A 14576-nucleotide genomic window follows, 5' to 3' on the forward strand; every position below is an offset into this window, starting at 1 on the left:
TTCACTGATTCAAGGTTTATCTGTTGGACTGTCATTCGTTTATCAGGTGACGTTAAATGGTTTATCAACTGTTAAAAACCTGTTGGTTAAGTTTTTTTGATAGGTTACAGTTCAAATGCCAATGAATTACTTTCAATACTCATCGCATTGCTTCAGAAATACTAAATAAATTGCTGGAGGAGTCATAGTTTATGTCTCTGTTGTTGGAGAATTATTTTGCAACCAAATACACGTGTGGGTTTGTTTTTTACATTGTTATTATGCTATTTTCTTATTTTTCTTACTTTTGAACAAGCCTTTACATTTGTAACTATATTATTTATTTATTTTCTTTGCTTTTATTCAATTCTCCTCGTTGCTATGCAATAGTTGGTGACACCAAAGCACTGATCAGTTTTCTTTTTTGATTATGAATGTTTACTTGATCATGCATCATGTTTGGTCAAATAAAATTTCATCAAATACTTTCATTGATTGACTTTTTAGTATTTAGTATGGTTATGCATCTATTTATTCAATGTATAAGCATAGCTTTCAAAGTTTTAGACGATGGCCTATTGTGTAAGCTTCAATGATGATTGTAACATATACATATAACGGTCACATTGTTTATTTCTCGAGATAGAAGCAATGTTAAAATGATTAAAAGAGCTGTCCTCAAAACCAGTGTTTTGCCAAGACCAGTAAATATAAATAGGCTACTAGGCTGGTAAAAGTCATGCATTCAAAAACTCTTCTCAAAAGTAGAAAAGTATTCGCATCAAACTTATTTACTTAAAGCAGTATAGCCCATTTCAGAATAATACATATTATAATATTGTATTGCAATTTGTGTGTGTGTGTGTGTGTGTGTGTGTGTGTGTGTGTGTGTGTGTGTGTGTGTGTGTCTATAAACATCAAGTTAATGTATAGCAGCTGGTAAACGTAGGTATAATATTAATTACAATACTCAAGTAGCCTACCTGAGTGAATGTAGGCTTTATTTGGCATGATATGTGATAAGATGCAGCTAAATCACCAACTCATTTTTCAGGAAGAAAATACAAGTTGAAATGTTGATAAATACAAAAAGTACAGTACAGTAGTATCATGGCAAAATAAGTCAATAGTCCCCTCACACTTTCCAACACTATCATACTCTCCGTCTGCTGCACTACTCGTCGCCTAAACTCAAACTTAAGAGTGATTGTTTTCCATTTGAATAAATACTGCCACCTAAAACGCTCAAATATGTAATAGTTAACGATGAGTGGTTTTAATGAATGATACAGTCAACATAAAGTAACGATGAACAGTTATTGGAATGTGTCCAGGCAGTTACGCAGCTTCCGTTTCCGGTACATGGGCGTGAACAAAAGGGGATCGCTTGCCGCGTGCGCTCTCGCGCCGTGTTTTGCGGTACCGAACACTTACGTTACATTTCTTGTGTTTTGTTAACCAATTACTACTACTAATTTGGTGGAAATGGAGGCGTTTAACCAGCTTCTGCTGGAATATCCTGAATTCATGTACAGCGGAGTAGGAGCCACCGCGTCTGTCGCTGTTGGAGCGCTGATATACAAATTTGCCACCAGGTAACTATTAAGGCTTTAGCGTGTGTTTTGGCAAGATTCACATTGACGTTTGTACAAGTTGGCAAACAGTGTTTAACATTTGCATTAGTGTTATATACAAATACAATGCATTCTAAGTATGTTTCCTATTTCCCAAGAGTTGTCTATTTATCTACGCTAGCCCGAGCGCTAACTTTGCTAGCCGTGGTGCTAACCAACGTTAACTTAAAGCCACATAGTTTTGTGACACGCTACTGTTTGGATACAGTGATTTTCGCTAACGTTATTTGGATGCACACATTTTCTAGTTTTTGTTTTATGAAAACTATTGCGTGCATAAGTTTATAAAATAGTGATTGTTTGGAGTCTATGCATTAACGTTACCATAATAACATCGGGGTACCCCAAACGTTTCCACGTCAATGACCTCCAAACACATAGACATGATCTTCGACCGTGTACCCCACTTACCCAGTGTATAAGTCAGAAAATGCCTTATTGATGTAATAGTGATACATGGGAGCCTCTGGAACCACCTCAAGGAACCTTGTCGTCTCTGTACCCCACTTTGCGAAGACACCTGTACATCAGAAAGGCACCAACAGGTTAGATCAACAGCGTAAGAACTTCACCTCTTATTCACAGAAAGAAGCCGACCCATGCAGATGTGAACTGCTGGTTCTGTAACCAGAACTCTGTGGTGCCCTTTGGGAACAGGAACTGCTGGGACTGTCCAAACTGTGACCAATACAATGGCTTCCAGGATGTAAGTTTCAAAAGAACATAATGCTTGTGAATTAGTTTCTTGGCATGTTAATAAGCTGCAGCAAATTAGTAAAATTGCCAGTGCTGTAGAATATGTTTTTTGTTGTTGATCTGTCTTGTTTTCAGAATGGGGATTACAACAAACCCATACCAGCGCAGTACATGGAGCATCTCAACCACGGAGTATCTGGTAGCATTCCCTCTACAACCAAGACGCAGCAGGCGGTCAGCAGTCAGATGCTCTTGTGCAGGAAGTGCAATAAGAACCAGACATTTGTCATCAAACAGTTGGCCTCTTTTATCCCAAGGGATGATGTATGTACTTTGCTCTATTCACTATTGCACTGTCTTTATTGTTACCATGACTGACAACTGTAAACGCTACATTTATAATTTTTTGTCTTCTTTTAGGAAAACTACGATGAGGAAATTGAAGCCTATAAGCACCACCTGGAGCAGACCTATAAGTTATGTAGGCCGTGCCAGACGGCAGTGGAGTACTACATCAAATTTCAAAACCGTCAACTTAGAACAGTGCTTTTAAACCATCCCCTTCGACGCAGCGGAGAATCAGAAAAGGGCTTCATAAAGGTCAGTGCAATCCAAAGCTTCAGACACCTGGCAAGAAAATCATGTGAATGAATGAATTTACATGAATCACAGTAAGGCTGGATGGATAAGCTTATGCTGTGGTGTGCAGAGTGTTTACATCATTACACACAAGATGTAGGAAAGCGTTTGTCGTAAAATCACTCCATAGCAACGAATAACATGTATATAAATTGCGCTAAAATTGCCGTATTTTGTCAGATAATTAAATTAATTACTCAGTGGAACATGTGAATGCCAAATCTTTTATATACTCACTTAGGTGATGATTTTAAATTACATTTTAGTATTTCATTAGAAAAGCTGTCCTCACATTGTTTAATTGTGTGGCTGCTATTAAATTGTACACATATTTCAGCAGTCTTAATCAAGCGTTTATTTTGTCCCTTAATCATTGTATTTCCAAAGTTTCAACTCAAGCTTTGGAAACGGAAACTGCCAAAGGTTTAACTCTTTATGTTTATAATTTCATCATCTTCTGACATAAGCCCGGTTTAGTCTTTGGTCAAAGTGGAAACTTTAATCGGCTTTACCCTCCATCATGTATGGTTGCCTGTGTTTATTAAAATATGTCAACATTAGTCTTTGCATAGCTTATTGATTTCCATATGTTGTGATACGTCAGTATTCTCATCGAAAAACATATTTTCTTTCTCCCGCAGAGCTCCTATCCTGCGTCTTCTCCCACGGGGGTCATACTGTTACGGGCCCTCACCTTCCTGATATGTGCTTTTCTAGTTGCTACATCTTTGTGTGCCTTGTCATACCAGCTGGCTTCGCCTAGTGACCCACAGACATTAAGTGGTGGCGTCATTCCTCCAAAGCCTAAGCCCAACAATGAATCTGCCCCCACCAACGAAAGCACTGAAGGAGTGCCTGTGTGGCAGGGTTGGCTGGAGATGCTCCCAGACGAGGCCGTAGAAAATGCCAAGCTGTTATGGCAGAATGGAAAGGACAACCAGCTGGCTGTAGTCTGCGTTGGCCTGTTGACTTGTCTCACTGCTATCTTCTTAGCAGGGTCTGTGAGGTAAGCAGTCTCCGCCTCTTCATTTACCTTTCGTAACGGTCATCCCAGGCGAGTTTAATTCAAGCAAAAACTAACTGCAAGCTCATTTGTTGCTGCATTTTCAGGTTGAGGAGAATTGATGCGGTGGCCTCTGTCCTGTGGTTCCTCACCCTATGCCTCTACATGGCTGAGCTATACTTGACTGATACCTCGGGCTGGATGGACCCAGCCAAGCTCAGTACCGTCTCCCTCTGTTGCCTAGTCAGCTTTGCCGCTGCTGTGGCAACTCGCAAACCAATGGGTCCGAGAAGAGCCAGATATCGAAGGTCAGAATCTGAGCAATAATGATCACATTGTGTTTTAAACTTGGAATTTTGTAAAGAGTCCTCTGTCCAAAAGAGGGCTGTGCTTATTAGAAACGGTTCAATCCAAAATCTATAATCTATAAGTGTTCAGTAACCGAACATGGAACAAGCTGTTTCTAATTCACGTTTTGTTTTTTACTCATAACCCCCTCTTTGACTGCGGTGTGTGTGAGGTTATGACGTGAATGGCAAACTTAAAGCATAGGATTGTGTGTGTGGCCCGTGATATGAACCCCACTAGAACTACTTGCTAATTTACTATTAAAGGGTTTGTTACACAATTGGCTAACAATTCTTAATCCCTCCGATTTGACTCAAAGATGTATTCCTTATGTTTGGATCTTTTTAATGAGAGAAACTGAGCAGGAGAGCCTTTCAGGAATCAAAAATGAAGAATTATTAAGAAACCAACACTAATAAGATTATTAGTTACCAACTCCAAGAACATTTTTACAGAATGCGTTTTGTGGCAAATGCCACAGTTTCTCTCAAAACTCATCCTGTTTATTAATCAATGACTGATCACATTGGTAATTCCTTATTAACTATAACAATGTGTGATGCACTGACTCTTCTGTAGCCAATAATAGTGCGATTTTATCCTTTAAAGTACCAAACATAACAATATATTCTACACTATGCTAGAATGTTTAAAAGCATTTTGAATGTACTCATCTATTTATTAACACTGGTGAAGCTGTGTGGGGGAAATGATTTATTAACAGCTTAATGCATGAAGTACTAATATGTAAAGACACTTCAGATCATTCTCAAGATGTGGTTTTTGAATAATTCCATCCCTCCTGCACCACGTCATCTACAATGTCTGAACAAACCATGACCTTGCATGTTTCCAAAAGTGTTTGGTGTTTGCTGAAACAACTCTGTTCTCAAGGCAGAGCTGCAAGGTTTTTCTTTATTAGTGATGTATGTGATATCTTTTGTAGTGAAGTGGCTGCCATTGCATTTTCACCCCGACGGTACAAATTCTGTGAATTTTGATCCAATAGCCCCCCCCCCCCCCCCCCCTTTGATGGTGCTGGTAGTGTGAGGTTCATGCTTGTATTGCCATATGAAAAATCCAAACACTTTGCTGCCTGGAAAAAGCATTCACTAGTTTATCCATGTTTTCCCCAAAGAAATTCTGTTATTAGTTCAAAGTTCTTGCTGCTTGCTGCTCTTCTCTCGTCCCCATTGTTGTGCTCTGCAGTGCCGTCCGTGTGTGTGAAATTAAGCAGGGTCTTCATTGTAAACCAGTAGTAATTGCAAAACTATTTTTATTTTGTATACTGTATTTGAGTCACATTTTTTGATCCTCTGCTATGTCAAAAGCTGATGTTTAAATATAATGCCTCCTAGATGACCACCTGGCAGGTACTTGTCTTGGCATTTGCTTTAGGTGATCATGTCCAAGTAGTGGTGTCTGACGACCCTGTTGTACATGCTTGAACATGTAAACATTGTAAAGGGCTCAATTCAAAAATCTTTGAAGTGTAACGTAAACATAAACGCAAGCAAGTGTTTCGCAGAGTGTAATATTGAAGCAGTATTAGAAGTTTGCTGGACGTGTCCTTTTTCATGTCCTATTTTAATCAAATGTTCAATAGTTTAAAATTAAAAACTACATTTTTTAGATTTCTTTAGAAATGTCCTCTTGCTTACCGTACTGACTGCATGTTAATGTGTTACAAAACACTGTTGGACGTACTAGTTGCATGCACTAACGTTTCGCCTCTCGTCATTTTATTTCCATTAAGCTGTTACGTTTTACTTTGTTAGAATGTGTTAAGCAAAGGGGATGTTTGTTTGACAGTAATGTGAAAATGTATTACAAACTAATAGATGTAGAAAGTGTTTGTATATTGTATTTGGTGGACGAGTACTGCACCTGTACCGTCTTTTAAATTGCATGTCGTGCTGTCCTGTAGTTGGAGTTATGTTCTCAAACCCGAGCCTTTTAGTGTAGTAGTTATAAAGAGTTACATTTTTGCAATAAAGTGCTGCCAAATGTAAGACACTAAAGATGCCGTCTGTAGGTTGAGGAAAGTATTGAATCTGTATAATCTTTACAACTCAATACAGAGTAATTTCCAAGCTTAGAAGCTATGATTTGACTTTTCTGCTCACACGGATTCATGATGGTGTTTTAACACCTATTGATTCCTCTATCAGTTACATTTTCTTACCTTTTTCACAAACTGCATCTTAAACTATTGAGAAAGATGATGTTTAATCTAAATGAAAACATGGTGCACAACTCTTCTGCAGTACACCATGCATTATTCTCTAGCCTGCTACCCCAATGAAGCCTACATAAGTGTGTACTGGAGAAGCGTTGTGTGGCGCGTTTTACATTTGAAGGATTTGCATTGACACTGGTCTGCATTTCATTGCGTCTGTGTGCGTTTATTATAGTAAGAAAAATATATTTCAGTAATGGTATATTTTAACTTTATTGTTGTAAATGTAATATGCATCATCTTTGCTAAAGTTTTACATGCTGTGCTAGAAAGTTTCTTCACTATAAACTTCCAGTGGGCATGTTTGTTATGCTATGATATATGCATAATATCTAGCCTGTGTGTGTGTGTGTGTGTGTGTGTGTGTGTGTGTGTGTGTGTGTGGTTTTAGAGAATTCTTGTATCTGCCTGATGAGCTGTATGACTGTTAACCTTCATCTCTGTCGAGCATTGAGCTCTTCAATCACTACATAGTCACAAGTTTTAGCTGCAAAATATAAGTGTAGCGTTATACCATTGCCACAAACGTATGTTGTGGTGTTTTTAACAGTGGTGGCTGTAGAACTACCTTTTTTTCCAATGGAGTCGTGAATGTCGATGCTTTTACTGCACTGTTTTACTCTAGATATCCAGTATGTATACTACCTAAAATGTTTTAGCAATGTGTGTGTTGCAGAAACACTAACTCAGTACTCAATGCTTCAGATATAAAACATTATTATGCCAAATCTTGATACTTTATACGCAATATAAGCAATCATTTGCCATTCTAAGCTAAAGCCTTGATAAGCTATTTATCCATGTCTCAATTTGATCAGTTGCGATGCGTTTATATTTTGTGTAGTCGCCTCATAAATGGAGCTCCGTCCATGATGAAAGGTTTCCTGCAACATGCATACTGTACCCAATAATACGTACTGCGCTTTGGGTGCTCACATGCTAAATATATGGGTGTCTGTCTTTTAATGTCAGGCTCCAATTTGAAGACTTTGTAGGAGTGCTTGCTGTACATGGAAAGTAATAAACAACTGCTGAAAGGATATGCGTTCTCTTTTTGTTTTCAACACAAACGCATCCTCCTGTCCACTTGTGTATGTTTTTTTTCCACTTAAAGAAAGTAAATGGCATTATGACACAGCATTGGAGTCGAAGGAAAATATCAGTTTAATGTTGTCCAGGACTGCTGCGATAATTTTTCTATAAAGACAACTTGATTGGCACTGGATAGAAACAACCATGACGCATAACATGACTGTGTTGTAGGAACAGAGTTGGGTTACTATAGCTGGGCAGCGTTTCTCCTGGAGCTTTTGTTCTGAAGGAGCTTTCAGCTGCTGCATGTTGACCGACAGCTGCAGCAGCATTTCAGTGACAGCCGGCATTAATAAAGTGCTCACATTAAAAGCATTCAGAGCTGTATTGTACAATGTTTGTGCAGCGATTTGTTTTTAGACTCCTTGCGCTTGTAATTCAGAGTTTAGATTTAAATGTCAAAATGTTGTATGCTACAAATAAATCACATTTGAAGGATACTTTTACACAAGAAATCACAAATTTAAATTTTCTTTTTTAAAGCACTAATTGTAATGGTCTTTGTGGAGTCATCTTCTGGAACGGTATCTTTTTTTTGCACAAAAGTATAGCTTTCTCTGTAGTATAAAAACAAGTTTTGTTATAATTTTTATATTTCAGGTAGTAGACAGTTGCTCTTGTGTTGCAGATACCTTGCAGGCAGCGCTGCAGTTCCCTCCTTCGGCAGCCAGCCTCCTTTGCTCTCTCCGGACCTGGTAGACTCCTTTGTCCCCACCATGCCACCCAACTTCTCCAAGCTCATCAACCGCCAACAGAGTCCTCGTGAGCGCAAGGCTTCCCCCTCCTCTCTGCCCGGGCGCCTCAGCAGAGCCCTCTGCCTTGGCACCATCCCTACCCTCACCAGGACGGGTAACATTACAATTATTCAGTTTGAGTTGACGGACAAAAAAAACCATCCCCAGCAGATCTTTCTGCATTTTTAGCGTAATCTCAACATGATTTGTGTGATTTTAGATTTAGTGCCATGTAATTTATTTGTGGTCTCGTATCTCAAAATAAAATCACTGAAGATAATTGATAGCGTAGGTAGCTGGTAACGACCTTGCACGGGGGCAGGTGGGAATATTCAGCCCACTTCTGCCTCCTGTTCTTGTTGCATGGTTTACATAGCTGCTCAGACACGTTTGATCTTGAGCCGCTTCTTGCAATGTGCTGCCTTGTCAACAAACATGTTTTTACAATTGATGAGATTCAGTAGCTTTACTTTGGGTCATAGCACAGGAAAGACATGTCTGAAGGATTGGTATTTTTAAGATTAATGTTACATGCGTTGACTGGTTTATGCCGAGGTGCCTTTCTCTCTTTTTCAAGTTTTTTTACAAACTAATCGAGACTTACTTACTGAATATCTTAGCCAGACAACCAAAACTATGGGAAGACGTCACCTTGGCCTTTAGGCAATTATAATTTACATTTTTCAACATTCAGACCTTTTTATTAATCAAGAAAATCATTGCCAGATCATCAGTAGTGAAAATAGATGGTTGCAGCCCTAGCATCATTTTCATCCCACTAGGGGTCTGCAATAATCAATGTTTAGGGCCTAACATGTTACCATAAAGTTACCTTTTTTTAACTTTTCCTGCCGCTTTAAGGAAAGCCCTGGTTCATGGATGTGGTGATATGATTGTATATTGTTTTAAACTTTATTTTCAGATTCTGGTTACTTGTTCAGCGGAAGCAGACCAGCCTCACAATACAAAGACTCTCCTCCTTCAGGTATTAAAATTCATGGGCTGCGGTCAAATATTAAAAAATAATTACGTTCCATATCTTTTTCTTAACACTTTTCCTTAATATATATATATATAAATATGTGAAGGAGAATTCATAAGGATTTTGGAAAAGACAACCGCAGTGCTAAGAGACTCCGACTGCACTTGCTACGGCGGATGTTGTTTCCTATCCTAAAGGAGATAAGAAAGGAAGCATTGAGGCACCTTTCCTTAGCATTTAGAGAAGCTCTGATCATGTCTGCCACGTAGATACTTCTGTGTCCTAAGCAAAAGACTATTTGACCACAGCCCTGGTGATGTTGTGATCTCCACTCAACCCTCTCTGTTACACAATTCCTAACCCTTTCAGAGCGCTTCATTGACATTCTTTGCTGCTTTTTTGGCACAGACTACTTTTCACTGATTTCTGGGAGCCGTCCATCATCCCCGGGCCCCTCTCCAACTCCTTCAGTAGCTGGGTCAGTTACATCCAGTTCAGGTTCTGCCAGACTACGGCGCCCCCTCATCAGCCCTGCTCGCCTCAACATCAGCGGCCGAAAACTCCGGCTTTTCTCAAGGGAGCAAGAACCCACGCTCATGTCCCAGTCTGTGTCTTCGTCACATTTCCACATAAATTCGGCCTCTTCCATTTACAGTGGCTGCTTTTCACCGGACATATCTCCTTTCCAAAGCCAAAATGGTAAGTACCGCTGAGGTTAAGTGAATATGTACGGGGGGGGGAGGGGGTGTTTGACATGCAGTGCTGTCTGCCTGTCATTCATGATATTACCACCAGATGGCAAACGTTCTCAAAACCTACATACAGTATAGTTGATTACAGAGTTCACGTTCTATAATAACTTTGTTTTAGATGGTTTTATCTATGGCGTCAATATTTCCCTCGTTCTATTGCTTTGCAGATTTGAGTTCTTTGTTAAGGGACGGCAGTGTGATTGAAGAGGAAGAGAAGCAAGGCAGTTCCTCCGAGTCTTCCGCATGCATGGTTGGCACTACTACACAGGGACCTGAAAACACCCCTCCTCCAAAAGGTAAGCAGTCTGGTTTAAACAAAGCCGGGCGATGGATCTTGTGTCCGGGATCATTTAATCGTGGTTTCACGCCTGTTGTCTAACTGAGTGTCAGAGTTGTGAATTCAGGCCTTCTTAAGTAAATGGTAACCCTAGTCTGATGTACTGTTTTTAAAGGATGGGTTCACATTTGGTCAAGACACTCGCATGTACACTTTAAAGCATTTTATTGTTTACTATTTGTTCCTTCTGTCCATACTGGCTGCAAAGATGTTTCTCATTTGAGCAATTGACGATATAGATCTCTCACGATAGATCTCTCAAGTTCTGCTGCATTAATTTGAGTTTGAGATACAAATGAACTCAAATAAAACACATAAACCATTTACCAGGAATATCCACCAGGGGGTGCTGAAACTGCAGTAACTCTTAATTGTCAAAACATTATTAATGTAACAGAACTTGTGTCATGACATGGTCGTATCCACATGTACCTAAAATGTGAACTAGTTGAGACCTATATCTTTTCTAAAGGAAAATGTATTGGCTGACAGTAAAACATTTACACAAAATGGAAAACCTTTTATTCCACATTGATGACGATTCTCATGAAATTAATTTACTTTCACTGGGACTTCTCCAGGTTTCATTAAGCGTCTCATCTGGCCTGGGCTTGTGTTCGTCAGCCTGACTTCCAACCTGGTCTTCGCCGGCTTCTACATGTACAACAACTGGAGATGAACTGTCAATGGGTCTGCTGCTGTTCTCTCGTGACCTGCACAAAGTGAGTCGGCCTTTGACAACCCTGTTGCGTCTGTGAACCTGGAGGTCATTTAGCGATGCCAGAAAACACTAGATCTCTGGCAGCTGCCTACTTGTTTGCTGGTGCTTATGGAAAATGCAGATGTCAACTGACAGATTTTCAAAAGGGTAACTCCCATTAGATTGGAGTTACGGGAAAACTGTGGCGTAATCAGATATTACGCCTTTTAATTTATGACTGACTGCTTATAATAATTGTATTTTTAAGATCTGACCTTGTTTTCTTTTGGTTTGTCACTGCTCCTCTCACATGAACGCAGGTGCAAGTCTTATTTATTGAAAAGGCTCAATTCTTGCACTGATGCTGTGAACTGTGTAGTAAACATGTACTGTTGATTAGCTGCACAGCGGGTCATGTCTCATCTACCTGTACTGATTTGTAATGACTGCATTACCTCTCCCAACTGAATAACATTTCTGGTTCTCTACAATAGTCAAAATTTGACCATTAAGCAGCATGCTACGTTTGTGGCGTATAAATAAAGTTTTACATTTTAAACTTTGTACACATTTTGACTTTGTAATGTCATAATTTCACAGCAATGGTGTTTGTTATTGTCTTTCTGTGGATATTCAGCTGGGAAAGAGCGGTGTGTCAAACTCTATCCCATCATGTTGTTTTGTTTTACGGTTTAGTCTTTTTGATATTATGGTCATTTTATATCTCATACTTTAGTGTCACAATCATTCACTACAGAAATTATATTTCACCAAACGTTTTCTGTTTGTTATTTCTTCTAGATGTCCTGTTCAGAGGTTAGTTTGTAAAGGGCGAAATCTATGGTCAAGTGCAATATCTATATATTAAAAAATATATATATATGCCCACTACCTTTTTAAAAAAAGAAATCACATTTACAAGATGTTTGCATAAAAGTGGCACAAAACATTCGGATAGAAGTTTTGCTCCTCACTGAGCTGTGAACTAATTTATGCAGAACGTTTCTTATAACCCAGTCAAACATCTACACAGTAAATTGGATCGCACTTGTTTTTTTCTGAACTGTATGTCCACATTTTGTGTTTGGTTGTGTTGCATTTTGAATATGTGGTTTGAAATTGTTCTATTAGAGCTGAAGAGCACAGATGTTTGAGTGTGTATTTGAACATGACTTGCAAAACGTTGTACATTTTGGACATGTTAAAGATGTGTATTAACAGGTTAGTTGCCGTGTTTTTCTTCTCGTAAAAAGAAAAGACAAACGAGTTAGGCTTTTGGGTGTTTTTTTTCACATGAAAATAATTGTATTGTTGAACCATGCACTTGATTTTGAGAGGAATTAATTTCTTCTTTGAGGAATTATTGAGTTATGTGTTTTTATTTCTCAGACACTTAATGCAAATTTGGATTTGTGGTACTTTTTTAAAGTGTTTGTTTGAAGTCGTTTTGAGCCGAGGGATTCATTATTGAACTCATGTAAAATTAAGTTTCTGAGAACTTAAACGTGCTACTGAAAGACCTCTAAATAACTGGGAATTGTCTAATGATATGTTTATCATTAGACAAACAACCGTTTATACTGAAGAATAGGTTTTGAAAGGTATTGTAACCTTTAACATGCTGTGTACAGACGTGTGTGTTTGTACTTGATGTGTAACCTGGCGTATGTGTTCATTCCTCTCTGAAGAAGGCTCATGTAAATATTCTTTCAACCAACTTGAATTTTCCTGAAGACATTTTTCAGTTAAAGACAAAATTTATTTATTTTTAAATTTTTATTTAAAGTGTTATGAAAGTACTTTGTGCTTTTCTCTCAATTATGTCAAATCAAAGATTGTCCATTTCAGACTCTTTGACGATGCGTATACATTTGTGTTCTCTCTCTAATGGTTTGAAAGGTTGTTATTCCACTGTGTTCAGCAATGCAAATGTTTGTCTGCAGCAGCTGTGAGATCTGTGTGAATGTCAGGAACAACATTGGCTTGTTTCATCTGGACCCATACTTTTAAAATAAAGTATCTTTTTATCCAGGTACATTTTTGTTTCGTCTGAGTGCCTTTTGTTGAACTTGGTAAACTCAAAGTTGGCATCATTGAGTTTACATTGAAGCCTCGATGGAAGTCAAATGTTGCCATAGCAATGATGGACTGAATTCGACACAGTGGACGAGGAAGTGGCTGTAAGTGCGGTGCTGGACAAATAAAAAGGCTTCTGTTGATTTTTAGATGAATAACACAATTATTAAGTTGAACACTAAACTGTAGAGGTGCACTCACACATTTTGTCATAGATTTGCGCTCACAGATGTCCTCCCCTACATCTCTGATCAGCACAGTTTGGTTTCTTAGAAACTTTGTGCTGAGAAAATGCTTTTATTTGGCTGCTATAAAATAAGTGTAAGATTGTGTATTTGCTGAACAGTACAATTCCTTGTGCAGGTTATAAAAGTGGTCACATGATGCATTGTTAAATGTTTAGAATGCATAATGTTTACCATAGTTTCCATCTTAGTTTAGCGTGTTGGCATGCTAACATTAGCTGATTAGCATTAAATGCAGAGTACAGCTGCATGTATTTCTTTGCACGGTTAAAACCACTGGCATGCCGTTAAATTTATCTAAAACCAGACGAGTGCAATTTAAGGCCAAAACATGTTTTCATGAACTGGTCAATGTTGAGCGATGGGCTACTCTGCTTTCATAAAATGTCGTCTTTCAGACTCAAAATAGACGTTTATTTTACTACATTGTGTCTATTTGCGTCTCTAGAAGAGTTAGCATTAGATAAGGCCTCCATCTGCATTTTAAAACAACCTTTAAGAGAACAAAACAAAACTGTCAATGCAAGTAATCAACTGGGTGAAGTTCATGGTGATGTCCATTAGTTTGAAGATGACTGGTTTTAGCTTCATGAGAGTAAATCAGCTAAAACTCTGTCATCTTTGATCGAGTCCAACTGAGGATCATTTTCAAGCCCTTCCTTTTTAAATCATGATCAGAATATTAACATTTATTCATCAAAGGAATAGTTAAACACATTGGGAAATAAGCTTATCCACTGTCTTGCTGTGAGTTGATTTTCTGTTTGGATGAACAAAGCTTATCCAGGAAGTCAAGACCCCACACGCACACGCACACACACACACAGAGACCCCCCCCACACACACACACACACACAGAGACCCACACACTCACGCACACCACACACACACAACCATGTGGGTAAGCCCACAGACAATAAATAGGTCACACATCTATTAATGTGTTCACTTGCTGCGTGTTAAAACAACACACCTGGTTGCCAGTTAAGCTGTATAATTTAAGTACTTTAGTTATACCTGCTTTTTAATTTAAACACCAGCACAAATGATCTGAACTCTGTGATCCTTATGCGTTCAGTATTGTGGTTCCAGAGTGCCGATCATAGAACGTAGAGTTGAA

At 38.7% G+C, this 14576-nt stretch overlaps 1 protein-coding gene across 2 annotated transcripts; it reads left to right on the forward strand.

Annotated features, from left to right (window-relative positions):
• Positions 1-1351: 1351 nt before the first annotated feature.
• tmem201 (transmembrane protein 201) lies at positions 1352-13170 on the forward strand. 2 transcript variants are annotated; one of them, XM_029436074.1, is made up of 11 exons: positions 1352-1574; positions 2199-2319; positions 2445-2633; positions 2730-2909; positions 3590-3954; positions 4059-4259; positions 8259-8479; positions 9287-9349; positions 9755-10045; positions 10266-10394; positions 11017-13170. In XM_029436074.1, exons 1-11 carry the CDS (start codon positions 1465-1467, stop codon positions 11112-11114), a joined length of 1968 nt encoding a protein of 655 aa, XP_029291934.1. In that variant the 5' UTR covers positions 1352-1464; the 3' UTR covers positions 11115-13170. The 2 variants fall into 2 exon arrangements, with proteins under 2 accessions (XP_029291934.1, XP_029291936.1); XM_029436076.1 differs by lacking the exons at positions 8259-8479; positions 9287-9349; positions 9755-10045; positions 10266-10394; positions 11017-13170 and having other exon boundaries at positions 4059-5908.
• The last annotated feature ends 1406 nt before the right edge of the window (positions 13171-14576 follow it).

Source organism: Cottoperca gobio, chromosome 7 (genome assembly GCF_900634415.1).
Source record: "Cottoperca gobio chromosome 7, fCotGob3.1, whole genome shotgun sequence".
In the NCBI taxonomy this organism is placed as follows: domain Eukaryota; kingdom Metazoa; phylum Chordata; class Actinopteri; order Perciformes; family Bovichtidae; genus Cottoperca; species Cottoperca gobio.

What these genes read in the sequence shown, in the direction of transcription:
- tmem201 (XM_029436074.1), top strand. Translation starts at nt 1,465, where the DNA reads ATGGAGGCGTTTAACCAGCTTCTGCTGGAATATCCTGAATTCATGTAC. An exon ending in CAAAGACTCTCCTCCTTCAG is followed by an intron (nt 9,350 to 9,754) that starts GTATTAAAATTC and finishes TTTTTGGCACAG; the next exon opens with ACTACTTTTCACTGATTTCT. An exon ending in AAACACCCCTCCTCCAAAAG is followed by an intron (nt 10,395 to 11,016) that starts GTAAGCAGTCTG and finishes GGACTTCTCCAG; the next exon opens with GTTTCATTAAGCGTCTCATC.